Source organism: Arachis duranensis, chromosome 10, assembly GCF_000817695.3.
Source record: "Arachis duranensis cultivar V14167 chromosome 10, aradu.V14167.gnm2.J7QH, whole genome shotgun sequence".
Taxonomy (NCBI): Eukaryota; Viridiplantae; Streptophyta; class Magnoliopsida; order Fabales; family Fabaceae; genus Arachis; species Arachis duranensis.
The window spans coordinates 87,423,262-87,436,360 of NC_029781.3; the positions used below are offsets into that span (position 1 = coordinate 87,423,262).

The 13,099-nt window shown below is 28.7% G+C and overlaps 1 protein-coding gene across 2 annotated transcripts; it reads right to left on the reverse strand.

The window, feature by feature from the left end:
- Positions 1 to 5,197: 5,197 nt before the first annotated feature.
- LOC107470676 (cytochrome P450 CYP72A616-like) lies at positions 5,198 to 12,282 on the reverse strand. 2 transcript variants are annotated; one of them, XM_016090082.3, is made up of 5 exons: positions 11,952 to 12,282; positions 7,054 to 7,274; positions 6,617 to 6,864; positions 6,173 to 6,536; positions 5,198 to 5,786 (listed from the first exon to the last, which is right to left on the reverse strand). In XM_016090082.3, exons 1-5 carry the CDS (start codon positions 12,226 to 12,228, stop codon positions 5,352 to 5,354), a joined length of 1,545 nt encoding a protein of 514 aa, XP_015945568.1. In that variant the 5' UTR covers positions 12,229 to 12,282; the 3' UTR covers positions 5,198 to 5,351. The 2 variants fall into 2 exon arrangements, with proteins under 2 accessions (XP_015945568.1, XP_052111016.1); XM_052255056.1 differs by having other exon boundaries at positions 11,948 to 12,039.
- Between the last annotated feature and the right edge of the window lie 817 nt (positions 12,283 to 13,099).

Genomic DNA, 13,099 nt, shown 5'->3' on the forward strand with positions numbered 1-13,099 from the left:
CTAAATATTCATTAATTTCTCGAGGTTTACATCCTACCCACATAACTAGAAATTTTGTCCCCAAAATTCATATTCAGTTATCTGAAAACAGGTACGGGTAGTCTTTTCTCATTTTCGATTCAAGATCTTAGGTGTGTTCTTCAACTCCGGCCTGACTCCATGCAACTTTTACCAATGAGACTTTCTTTCCTCGAAGTTTCTTAACGCTGACATCGTCAATTCGGACCGAAATCACTTGAAACGTTAGATTTTTCTTTAGCTGAATCAATTCAGGTTCTAAGACATGAGTTGTATCTAGAGTGTATTTATGGAGTTGGGATACATGGAAGACGTCATGTAAGTTTGAAAGGTGTGGTGGTAAGGCTACTTGATAGACTACTGGTCTAATCTGGCTCAATACCTCAAAGGGTCCAGTTGACCTAGGGTTTAACTTCTTAGTCTTTATCGCCCGACTGATGCCCTAGTTGGTTTAACTTCTACTGTAGATCCATGTAACTATTCTGACGACTCTGTGTAGTGAGAATTCTAGCTTGTATTCGCTTAATCTGCTCGGTTGTCTCTACTATCAGGTCATGGTCCAAAATACTTTATTCACCCGCTTCGTACCAACAAAGGGGAGATTGGCATTTTATTCCAGATAGCACCTCATATGGAGCCATCCCAATGCTCGCATGATAGCTGTTGTTGTATGCAAATTTCACCAATGGCATATACCGCTTCCAGGTCCTCGGTAGATCCAATACACACGCTCTCAGCATATCCTCTAAGGTTTGAATGATTCTTTCTGATTATCCATCCGTCTACAGGTGATAAGCAGTGTTTAAACATAATCGTGTCCCAAACGCCTTTTGAAAAGCCCCCCAAAATCTTGAAGTGAAGCGAGAATTCCTATCAGAAACTATGGTTGTAGGCATACCATGAAGTCTCACAATCTCTTTAATATACAAGCGAGTATACTCCTCCAAGATACAGTTCATCCAGGCAAGCAAAAAGCGAACAGACTTCGTCAACCAATCCACAATTACCCATACTGCATCAAATCCTATCCTAGTCCTCAGCAATCCTGACACGAAGTCCATGGTGATACCTTTCCACTTCCATTGTGGAATCTCCAAAGGTTGTAAGGTTTCGGATGATCTCTGGTGCTCAATCTTTACCTTCTAGTAGGTCAAACATTTTGAAACATGCAACACCACATCATTCTTCATTCTCGCGCTTGGCCGTATGAAGTTCTTACTCATTAATTCCTCCAGCTAAGCTTTAAGTTCAGCCAACTCCAAAGGCGACATTTGATAGGGCACAATTGAAATTGGTTCGGTTCCAAGCACCAGTTTAATCGCAAACTCGATTTTTTGAGAAGGAAAAATTTTAGGTATGTCTTCAGGGAATACCTCAAGAAATTCACTTACAACCGAAATTCGATTTAAACTCTATTCATCACCCAACACACTTGCAGCTAATAGCATGAAATCCTGACACTTACTCCCACTACAGTTCACCATAACAGAATTAAGATAATATCCATTTGCCACCACCGGTCTTTCTGACCCTTCAGACATAAATTGCACTAATCGTTCAAAATAATCAAGCCGTACGTGATGCTTTGACAGCCAATCCAAACCCAAAATTAGATCGAGTCCAGTCATCGGCAAGCAAATTAAATCATGGACAAAGGTTCGGTATTTGATTCGAAACATGGCTTGTTGACAGTCTAACCTAGTCACGACAGCCTTAGAGGCAGGAATATGTACTTGTAAGTCATAAGCTAACATAGTTATCTTTAATCCTAACTCACTAGCTTTCTCAAACGATATGAATGAATGTGATGCCCCAGTATCAAACAAAGTAATTAAGATTTTGTCTTCGATTTTACAATTACCTCTAATCAGAGTGGCTTATTTCTCAGCACCATCCGCTGTCATAGTGAACATGCATTCCTACTGTTGAGCTCTCCCAGCTTCCTGAGTCTTTAATTTTAGACAATTCTAAGACAGATGTCCGGCTCCACCATAATAATAGCATACACCCAATCCAGCTCTATACGGAGTATTCGGATGATACACATGAGTGTGAAAATTGACAAACTCGCACATACGTATCCACCTCATGCATATGCGAGTGTGTTGAACAGAGAGAATTCTTGCGTACGCATGCATGTTTCCGCGTACGCATGTCTTTTGTTTTTCAGAAAAAGCTGTTAAGTCTGCAGAAATCAATTTTACACACCCAACTTCAAACATGCATAATTTTTTGTTAAAAATCATTTTTAGTCCATTCTTCAAACGTTGTAAATTTCACAAACCCAATTTTTATTCAAGACAATTTTGACAAAATTTGAGGGTCCAAAAGTCAAGTTATGCCCCGCCGAGATTGATCAAAAATCAATTTTTATCCAAAAATACCAAACCTCAAATTTTCCAAAATTCTCAATCCAAAAGTCATTTCAACTATAACCAAATCAATACCAATTTTCCCTCCATCATTTCTCAATCAATCCACACTAATTACTCAATTCAATTTATGATCCACCATTCACAATTCTTACCATTATCACAATCTCCATAAATCCTCATCAACATCAATAATCATCATCATTTTATAATAATCAAAATCATACTCCAACACATAAAAACTCATTCAATCTTCATTCACAATTCATATACCAATATATATAATTCAATCAACAATTCATTCCTATCTTAAAGTCTACTAGCCTAAGTTTTCACGTAAGATTATACATTAACTATGAGAAACCAAAACCATACCTTGGCCGATTCTTCCCTGAACTTGGAACACCTCAAAATCCTCTCCTCCACAAGCTCCAAGCCTCCAACTCCTCACCAATTGAATTTTCAGCTTCCAAAGCTCAAATCAAGCATCCAACATCGACCAATTTGATTCCAATTCATATAATTTAATCTCATACCACACAATTTCGTTATAATCAACATAGGATTACCAATTTCAATAATTTACAAGGATTCAATGGTTCTTACCATACCCACTGGTGTTTTTGACGAAATTCAGAGGTTACCCACTGCTAGAGTTCACCTAAACTATCAAAATCATTCAATTTTCCAATACCAAAACCCCAAAATTTTGAAAATAAAGAGAAGAAGGCTGGGTGAGAAAAGAAGCAGAACAAGATACCTCGAATAAATATAGACTCGTAAAATTCTCATGGGACGGAGACCCGCCCCACAAATAAATTGGGGGCGGGGATTAAGGTACCCGCCCCACAAAGACCCACGAAATTCCTACAAAAAAAATTACTTAAATATCTTTATATAAGTGTATGTTTAATGGTCTTTGTTTTTATTTTTTTAATTTTTATAAAGGAACAAATTAATTATGTGTATAATATTTAAATTTACAATAGCTAATTTTTTAAATTTGTGTCATTTTATTTTAATTTGTATGTTAAAGATTTTGTGTGTATATTGATTACTTTGGATTTTTGTTTAATTGTGTTTTAATTTGATACATTTAGTTAAATTGTATTGAATTTATTATGATTGTGATAATTTAAAAAAAAAAACTAAATATCTATAGATACTTATAGATATCCGCCTCCCTAGCAAAAAAATAAATAAATATAGACCTGTAATGAGAATGAGACAGGAACAAAAGACATTTTTTTTGGTAGATTGAGGGGTTAAAGGCCCAAGACAAAAAAAAAAGCTAAAAGGTTACATTACGAGGCATAGCAGCCCCAAAAACATCATCAACAACTATGGAAGTAAGTAAGGATGAAAGTGAGTTCCAGTATCTAATCTCTAAGTTCTGTTCGAGGTTATGGGTAGCAAGTCAATTCGCACATCTATTCACTTCTCGATAGATATGTGTGAATCTAAATGGAGGAGGATTCCTACCCCCACGAAGTCCCATTACCATTCCTATTTCGAACTCGAATACAGCTGCATGCATGCCAATAAATCTAACAGTTATGTCAATTCACACCTGCAACCTTTTATTCTTTTATTTTTTTGTTCATGGGTTGGGTTGCAACCTTTTATTTTTGAAGGTGCATAGTTTCATATTATTCTGAGATCAAGGGTTATAAGAAATCTCTCCAATATGGAGTGAGTTATCTTTATCATAGGCCTCATTTTTACAATATTCAAACTTAACACATTGGACTCCATTACTTACATTCTTTATCAAATTTGGGCCACAGTTGGATATTGGGTTATTAAATAAAACACCAGTACATTAATACAAAAAAATAAATAAAACACCAGTACAGAAGTTCAAGAGAAGTTGACGGCAAAATAAATAAATGAGAGAATTAAATAATGCATGCTACAATTACTTTGTATTAAAGGAAAACTAAGACTTAGTTTGTTTGTTTGAGGTTAAATAAGAAAGAAATTAGTAGTTGAGAGAGAAATAAAAGAGAAATGGAGTCAATTTTCTTTGGTTGGAAGGGAATTAAAAAAAAGTATAAAAAAATAGTGAAATCTACTCAAAAAGTTTCTCTCCCGTTATAAAGAGAAATGGAAGAAAGTTGATTATATATATTATTTTGAGGGTTATCAGAAATATGTTAGGCTAGACGTGAGATTTAAAATTTTTCTGAGGCAGCATCTGACTTATTTAGTGTCGAGGTGTCACTGTTTGAATTTTTTGTGAGAAGGTAAAGGTGGTACCTGCAAGAGACTCCGATACTTAAGTTAATAAAGATTTTAGGCAGATTTTAGTAGATTAGAACGTATTTATACCTGAGGAGTGGCAGTGTATTTATAATAGAGTTAATAACCACTTTTGTTAGAGTAGTTCCACCTTATTGATGGATATCCATTTCCTTTATTTTGGGAGTTTGTTAGAATCTATCTTTCAAAAAAGATAGAGATAGTTAGAGAGATTCGAGAAGACATTTACTTGTTTGGACAAGTAGAACTGGACTCACTTCGTTCTATTCGATCTCCTTAAAGAGGTCGGATATATGGTGGAAACTATCCTTTTAGATCGGCCCTTTTATTGTTATTGGATCTAGCTTTTATGTTTTGGAACATGTATAAACATATATGTTTTATATTTTATAACATTAACATTTATATTAAAATGGATTATTATGTATTTGTACAACAAAATGTTAAAAATAAGATATTATATTAATTAAAACATAGTTATTAACAATATAGTTTGAAGGACAAATTTAACATTTTTATACTTAATTGTTTATTTGTTTTCACACTTTATTCCAAACAAACGAGAACAATAAATTATTATACTAATTTCTTATTCCTTCATAAATTTTCTTCTTTCAAACACCTTAAAGAGAATTAAATTTTCACTGTACTTCTTTTTTCTCTTCCTCCTTTTCACTTCTTTCTTCTCCACTCGCTTCTTTAAGAGTCTGAAATGCGATGAATAATAACGGGAGCTCCATGTATTGGCTTGAGAGTAAGATAGTTAGATGGAGCATGTGAATAAGAGGGTGAGAGGTGGAACGAAAAATTTTGAAGAATCTTAGAGAGTGCCATCTTTGCTTGCAAGTATGCAAAGTTTTGTCCAACACAGATTCTTGGACCCCATCCAAATGGATAAAAAGCAGCATGATCTTCGTTAGAAGCATTTGAAATCCCATCAGCAAACCTTGCTGGATTAAACTCTTCTGCCTTCTCCCAATATTTGTTATCATGATGAATATGCAACACTTGTAAAACAAGTTCAACACCTGCTGGAATAGTCATGTTCCCTATTTTCGTTTCACACTTAGTGTATCTGTATAAAACTGGTAGAGGTGGATACAGTCTCAAAACTTCCTTCAATATCATTGCCACCTGAAAATAATTCACACATTTTAAATAGATCTTTAAATAGGTCTTAAGTATTTGTACTAAAAATCGGTTATTTGTATAACATAAGAAATAACACAAATATTTCATGAACACAAGAATTAATCAATCATCAAATTAATCACATCATATTGTATATATCTTTGTATTATTTTATCTATTTTTAATAAATTTATAAGATATTATAATAATTATGTCTTTAATCAAATTAAGTATATATTAAAATTAATTAATAAAATAAAATATATATTAAAAATAAATTAAATAATATATAATTATAAATAAATATAAAGTGATTGATTTTAGTTTATATTCTATGAATAGCATTTTTGTAAACCTTTTGCAACAAAATTATTAAAGAGAAAACTTACAATCTTGAGGCGATTTATGTCTTCAAAATCAAGTTGGGCTCTTTTACCAAACAAATGAAGTACCTCATCTCTTGCCTTTTCTTGCCAGAAAGGATCCATAGACAAACACACCATAGTCCACGCAAGTAGATTGGATGTGGTGACGTGGCCAGCAAAGTAGAACAACTTGCACTCTTCGATTATATCCTCATTTGTGAGAGAATTATTGTGTTGTTTAAATTCTAGTAGAAGACTTAACAAATCACTGCCTTCTATTTTACCGTCCTTAATTGCATGCCCTTTCTTCTCAATCATATCCATCAATATAGATTTGATTTCAACATCCAGATCGTACCTTCTCTTGTTCTTCTGTGTTGGTATAAATCTACACACACAAATAATAATAATAATAATATTAACTATTAATTGTTAGTTATCTCATTCATTAATTCCATTCCTTCATACCTGAAACCTGGGATATAAATGGCGTTGGCAGCTTCATTGACTAGGAATCTAATCTCATGTTGTAGGTCAAAGATTTTCTTTCCCTCTTGGTAGTTGCTTCCAAAAGCTGCTCGAGCAATAACATCGCCCGTGAGAACATCGAATTCTGAACTTGCATCAATCTCACAAGATCTTTTGTGTTCCACTAGCTTTTGCCACCGATCTATCATGGCACTACAGCTATGTAGAAACGTAGACGGAACCAATGCCTATAATTATATTTAACACATTAAAATTGCATTATTAATTTCTTATGTTATGTCATCTATTTAAGAGTTTGTCACTTTAAATAGGTTGATATATAGATAAGACAAAATTTGAATTCCAATAATTACTTAAATAAGCTAATGAACTAATTATTTGACCAACATTAGTTATATTATAATATTAATTAGTACCTTCAATTTGTCGTGGAGGAATGCAGGAGTTACGACTTTTCTGCGCTGAGTCCAAATTTCACCTTCAAGCGAAGTTAATCCAATGCCAAGGAGCTTAACAAGGGGGCTACGTGGCGGCTTCCTAATGTGACCCTTCTTATTTAATAAAATCGATCGAACAAGTTCGTTGTCTCCGATTATGAGTCTTGGGAATCTTCCAAACCAACTTAGTGAAACTTCCCCTACATGCAAACTCTCAAACTCAATTCTAGATAACGAAAAAATGACGTCACTTTTAATCCTTTTGGGTCAAATTGTAGTTTCAAATTTGATTACCTTTTTCAATAAATTTTGTAACGAAGAAATGACGTCACCTCTAATCTTTTTAGGTCAAATTGTAATTTCAAATTTGATTACCTTTTTTCAATAGATTTTACATTCTCTCAATTGTGTGTGCTCGCTATAATTCAGAGTCATTCAGATTTAATATAAAAAAAAATAATATCGGTTCAGATGTAAAAAAATATGTATTATGTGAATATGTGCAAAAAGAGCTGTATGGATGAGTTGTAACTGCAATCTGATGTTGCAGATTTTGTAAATGTAAACATGTCACTATTATTCTTAATCTAATAGATTGACATAACGTGCATGTGTGACTTTAAAGGGGTGAATTAGTTAATATCATTATGGACTGAGAAGGTATTTTATGGGCCCGTACAAAAAAAAAATGAGTTAAAAATATTCTTTTAAATTAATTATTTATTTGAATACCAACAAAAAAAAATTAATTATCTGTTGTGCATAGAAAGATGTTTTAGGTCAAAGATAAAATGTGAAGACACCTACTTAAATAAAAATATTAAAAATATTTTTTTATGAAAGATTTTGTATTAAAAGTGTACTTTATTTGTTTGGCTGCATTTTAAAAAAAGATAACATTTTTATAGCATATCAAATCAAATTTTACAATTCATTACTTAATAATAAAAAAATATATATTTACATAAAGACAATTATAAAATCTTTATGATAGTATCTACTAAATAAGAATACCAACTAAGCCATTAATTTTTATTTTTTAGACATAAACTCTTGATTTTGTAATATATTATTTCTTTTATGTCATTTTATGGTAATAATACTTTATATTATTATTTTTAAATTTTCTAAATGTATTTTTATATTATATATGTTATCGTTTTTATCTAGTTTATATTTTTGAAAATAACGTTTATAAATATTATTATGCATGTACTTAATCATTCATATTACGACTATTTATATTTTTTGCTATTATATATATGTACTTTAAATTTGTCAATTATTATTGACAATTTTATTATTTTTATAATTATTTAAAAAATACTTTGCAAAATATTTCCTTTACAAGTTATAACAGTGTAAAGACTATTTTTGAAATTTCTTCTATTCCTAAATTTTAAACTATAAAAATAATATTACCAATAATAGTAAATCGTCTATGATGGTTATTAAGTATATATTATTAATTATTATTATATCATAGTAAAAATTATTTTACAAACATAATATAAGAACAAAATTATTTTACGAATTAAGTCAAGATCAATAAAATATATTATTAGTTTGGAAATATTTTTTTAAAAGAGTCGTCTAAATTGATCAACTAAAATTTTTAGTTTATACTTTTTTTGGTTAAAGTAGACCAAAATTTTACGAAAAATCAGTTAAATTATTTCTCTGAGAGGTATAAATATTAATATTCAAGTATAATATTGTTTGTGATGTTATTATAATATACAGTAATTAAGAACAAAAAAAATAGTTTATTCTTTGCATATTTTTGTAAGAAATTAGAAAAATAAATGTAATAGAACGTAACGAATATTAGTAATTATAAAATTTAGTGATTCTACCAGCATAAATTCAAAATAGAGATAGTGTTTATTGAAAAAAATAAATATTAATTTTAATTTCTAAGAGAATACATGTAGTACAAGTTCAGAGCAGTAATAATATTTTTTTTAAAATATATTGATTGTAAAAACAATTAATGTCAAATAATTTTAATTTTAGGAATTGTGAAAAAAAATATGAAATTATTGAAAGTAGAGAACGACATGAAAAAAAATAGAGTTACCGAGTTAGACGTAATAAAAAAATATATTTTACTTAGGGATTTGGTTAATACGTGTTATATTATTAGTGAAAAATTTTAAATATTTTTATTTAATAAATATAAAATAAATACATTAAAAATTTAAATTTTTTATATTTTTAATAATTTTTTATTTTATAATTTTAATATGTGTTTTAAGGGTACAAAATAAATATAATAAACTTTTTTCTTAATCACATTTTTTGGATTTTAATATTTTATTATGAGTAATGTTAGGAGTGGCAAATGGTTTAGCACCCCGCCAAAAGTCTATCCCGCTACTCTAAAGAAGTGGTCCTAAAACTTCCTCTCACCCTGCCTAATAGCGGGTTGGCGGGCTTGGTCTGCCAAATCTCTCTTTTCTTTACCATTAAATATTAAATAATGTATATAATTTTACAATTATTTCGATAAATTTATAATTTTTAAAGATATAAAAAATTATAATTTATAAATTCACAAACATTAAAATTTTTATAATTATAAATATATAATAAACATAATCATAAAATCAATTTTTTTTTGTAAAAACGTCCCTAGCCAAAAAAAGTATTGGGCCTGCTGGAAAAGTGCGCCCCGCCAAAGTGCACGGTTTAAGTATTGCGGATTAGGCGGACTTTTTAAGTATGGTGGTCTCAAAATTTTCAGCACGGCCTACTTTTTTTAGGCAGGTTACACAGGTCAATCTGATGGGTTTAGTCACGTTTGCCACCCCTAAGTAATGTTATATATTTAAGTCTTTTTATAAACTAAGTTTATTTAAGTTAAATAATAAAATTAAAATGATATTAATCATAATTAATTTTTATTATATTAGACTAATTTAATTAGATTTAGTTAACAAAATATTTGAATGTATAGATTATTCTTTTATTATTGAACATCAATAAATAAGAACCATGAGATAACATATGTTGCAATAATAATGGTGAAAAAAGCAAAAAAAAATAGCTACAATCTAAATTTTTATGTTTCTAATTAACGTTTCAGCCAGTGTATTACGGCAGTCCCTTTCGTCCTTCAAATTAAAGCTTTCACAAGAATAATATTATCAATTACTATCTCACTAAAAAACAAATGATTAACCAAAAAATTATTCATTCATGACATTTCAAAATTCAAACTTCTAAAAAAAAGGGGATATACCTGAAACGCCTCCTAACTTTAATCCTTTTAATATGGAATTCATTATCTCTCTTCAATGAATTTTACATTCTCTCTCATAAATAAATTATACTCCTAGTTTTTTATCCAATATTTTTGTAGTTAAAAGGATATTGTGCGTCATTACCAAATGATTTTAGTGACTAGGTCCAATCAATAAATTTGTAATATCGCATTCATTATCTCTTTTCAAAGAGTTTTACATTCTCTCTCACAAAGAAATTTATTTTATATTTTTATCTAACAATTTTGGTAGTTAAAGAACTTAAGATCTTGCTAATATATATGTTCTTTAAAACACATTTTAAGACCAGTAATATATAAAGTAGTTTATTAAAACTTTTTAAAAAACCTTTTTATATATTTCTAATGTATGAAATATATCAAAACTTAAAAAAATGTTGTTATTATATATTTAAAATATATTTTTTAAAACACAAAATAACTAAATTCTTGATAAACAAGTCCAAAATCATTTCAACCTCTCCTACCTCCTACTACGATTGTCTATTTAAATATGTTTTCTATTTTCTATTTTTTTTTATTGACTACTTTTGTCATGAGTACAAAATTTAGCATTAGAACACCACTATTTTTTAGAGAGTTTTATGGATTAATTGAATGAACTGAATATATAATGTTGCTAATTAGTACATGTTGCAGAGAAAAATATATATTAATCGTGATAAGAAGACCTTTCAATTGAGAATGGACAAATAAATAGTAAAAAATGTTTAGATTAAAAAAAATTTGTTTATCATCATCTTAAGGTTTTTTGTATTTATTATAAAACAAATAACTTTTGTGTAAATAACTAAATATCTATGTTTGCTTCTTATATTTCTCTAAAAAATTTTGTATATTTATTTTTAAAATATTTATATTAATTGTCATAAAATTCTGCATTTATCATCAATAATTTTTATGTTGATTTCTTATATATTTCTCTTCAAAAGATTATGTTCACCTTAAAAAAAATTATATTTACCTTTAAAAAAATCTGTGTTTATAGTTATAAAATTTCTATGTTTTAATCTCATATTTTGTATTTACTTTTTTGTGTTTAATTTTCTCTAAATGAGCTTTTGTGTTGATGGTAAACAAATTTGTGTTTATCACAAAATTAACACAATTTTTTGAAAAATTTCTTGTGTATTTTCTTTTTTTTTTCGTTTTTCTTTGTTCTCTTCTTTATTCCTCTTCATTTTCTCCATAATTAAATTATTTAGAAATATAGAAATAAATATAAAGAAGAGGAAGGAGCAAAAAAAGGAAGGAAAAATTAAAGAAACTATTTTACTTTTTTATTATTTATCTGCTCTCATCATATATATGATTTTTTTATTTTGATAAACATAAGTTTCTTTTGACATAGGAATATTAAAAATTTACTAGCTGAAACAATACTTGAAATGTTTATTCTAGCTACAATTATTTTGGGAATAAAGAAAGATCAATGACAAGAATGAATGGGATAATATTGAAAATTAATTTGGATTTGTAAAAAAATTAAAAAAGAAACGTTTGGGAGGACTGAAAACAAATTTTAGTAAATTAACATGAACCTTGATTAAAAAAAAAAACTTGTATTTAGAAGGAAGCTCGTTATACATACCATATTGCTGAATCATGTTGTGATAGAAAGGAAAGACTCGAGGGACGATTTGGTGGTTGAGAGTGATAGCCTTTGAAGCTGCCACCCGGTCACACTTATTCATCACTGATATGTCTCCATTAATGACTCTGTATGAAGAGCCTCTTATCCCTTGCTGCCTCAACATTTTCTCCATTCTCCTTGGTTTCCACCACATCTCATGCACTAGTTTAATCACACCATACAAAACTAGAAAACTAAAACAGCCACCTAGGGTTATGAAGATGTAATCTTCCATAATTCAAATAGTAGATGGGAACTAATAAATCAAAGTGCTACGGTATACTATATGTATCTGAGCAATGAACTAAAGAGGCAGATATAGAAAATATATGCAATGGTAAGATCAATATATAGAGGGTGATAACTGAGAGCATATTCTATCATCAATAATCACTACCGACGTGGCAAGTTTTTCATTGCGAAAAAAATGAAAAGATCGAAAATTATTTTAAAATACACACTAAAATTAATCATCAGTATAAAATATATATTAAAAATAAATTAAGTTATATATGAATATATAATAATTAATAGTTAATGTGTACGAAATATTTTTTAAAAATTATGTTTTTTTAATTAATAAATAATTCATAACTTTTTTCTTTATAAGATGAACTCAAAATTTTAATACTTGCTCATTTACTATTTTTTTTATTAGTTGTTGATTAAAAATAAAATTCAGTTTCTTAGTACAACAGAACAAAAAATTTAAGAGATCTTGATTAGAATGTTTTTAATTTTTTGTTTTAATTGTATTCATTTTAGTTGTTTAAATCTTTATAATTTTATTAAATTAAAATTTTTAAACTATAAATATTTAATTAAAAATTTAATAAAATTATAAAAATTACTAACAAAATAATTAAACCTAAAAAATATTAGTCCTCTAAAATAGTTAATTATGTAATTTCTTTAGATTTTTGTTCTATTATTAATATAAAAGTAACTAAAAATATTTTTACGTAATTTAATATTTATTTAATGTAATACACATCAACATTTAAATTGATATATTTATATAGACACATTTTTATATAAATAACAAATTAGTCATCATCATAAAGTCAATAAATTATAACTCAAATAGTATAATAATTTATTATTTT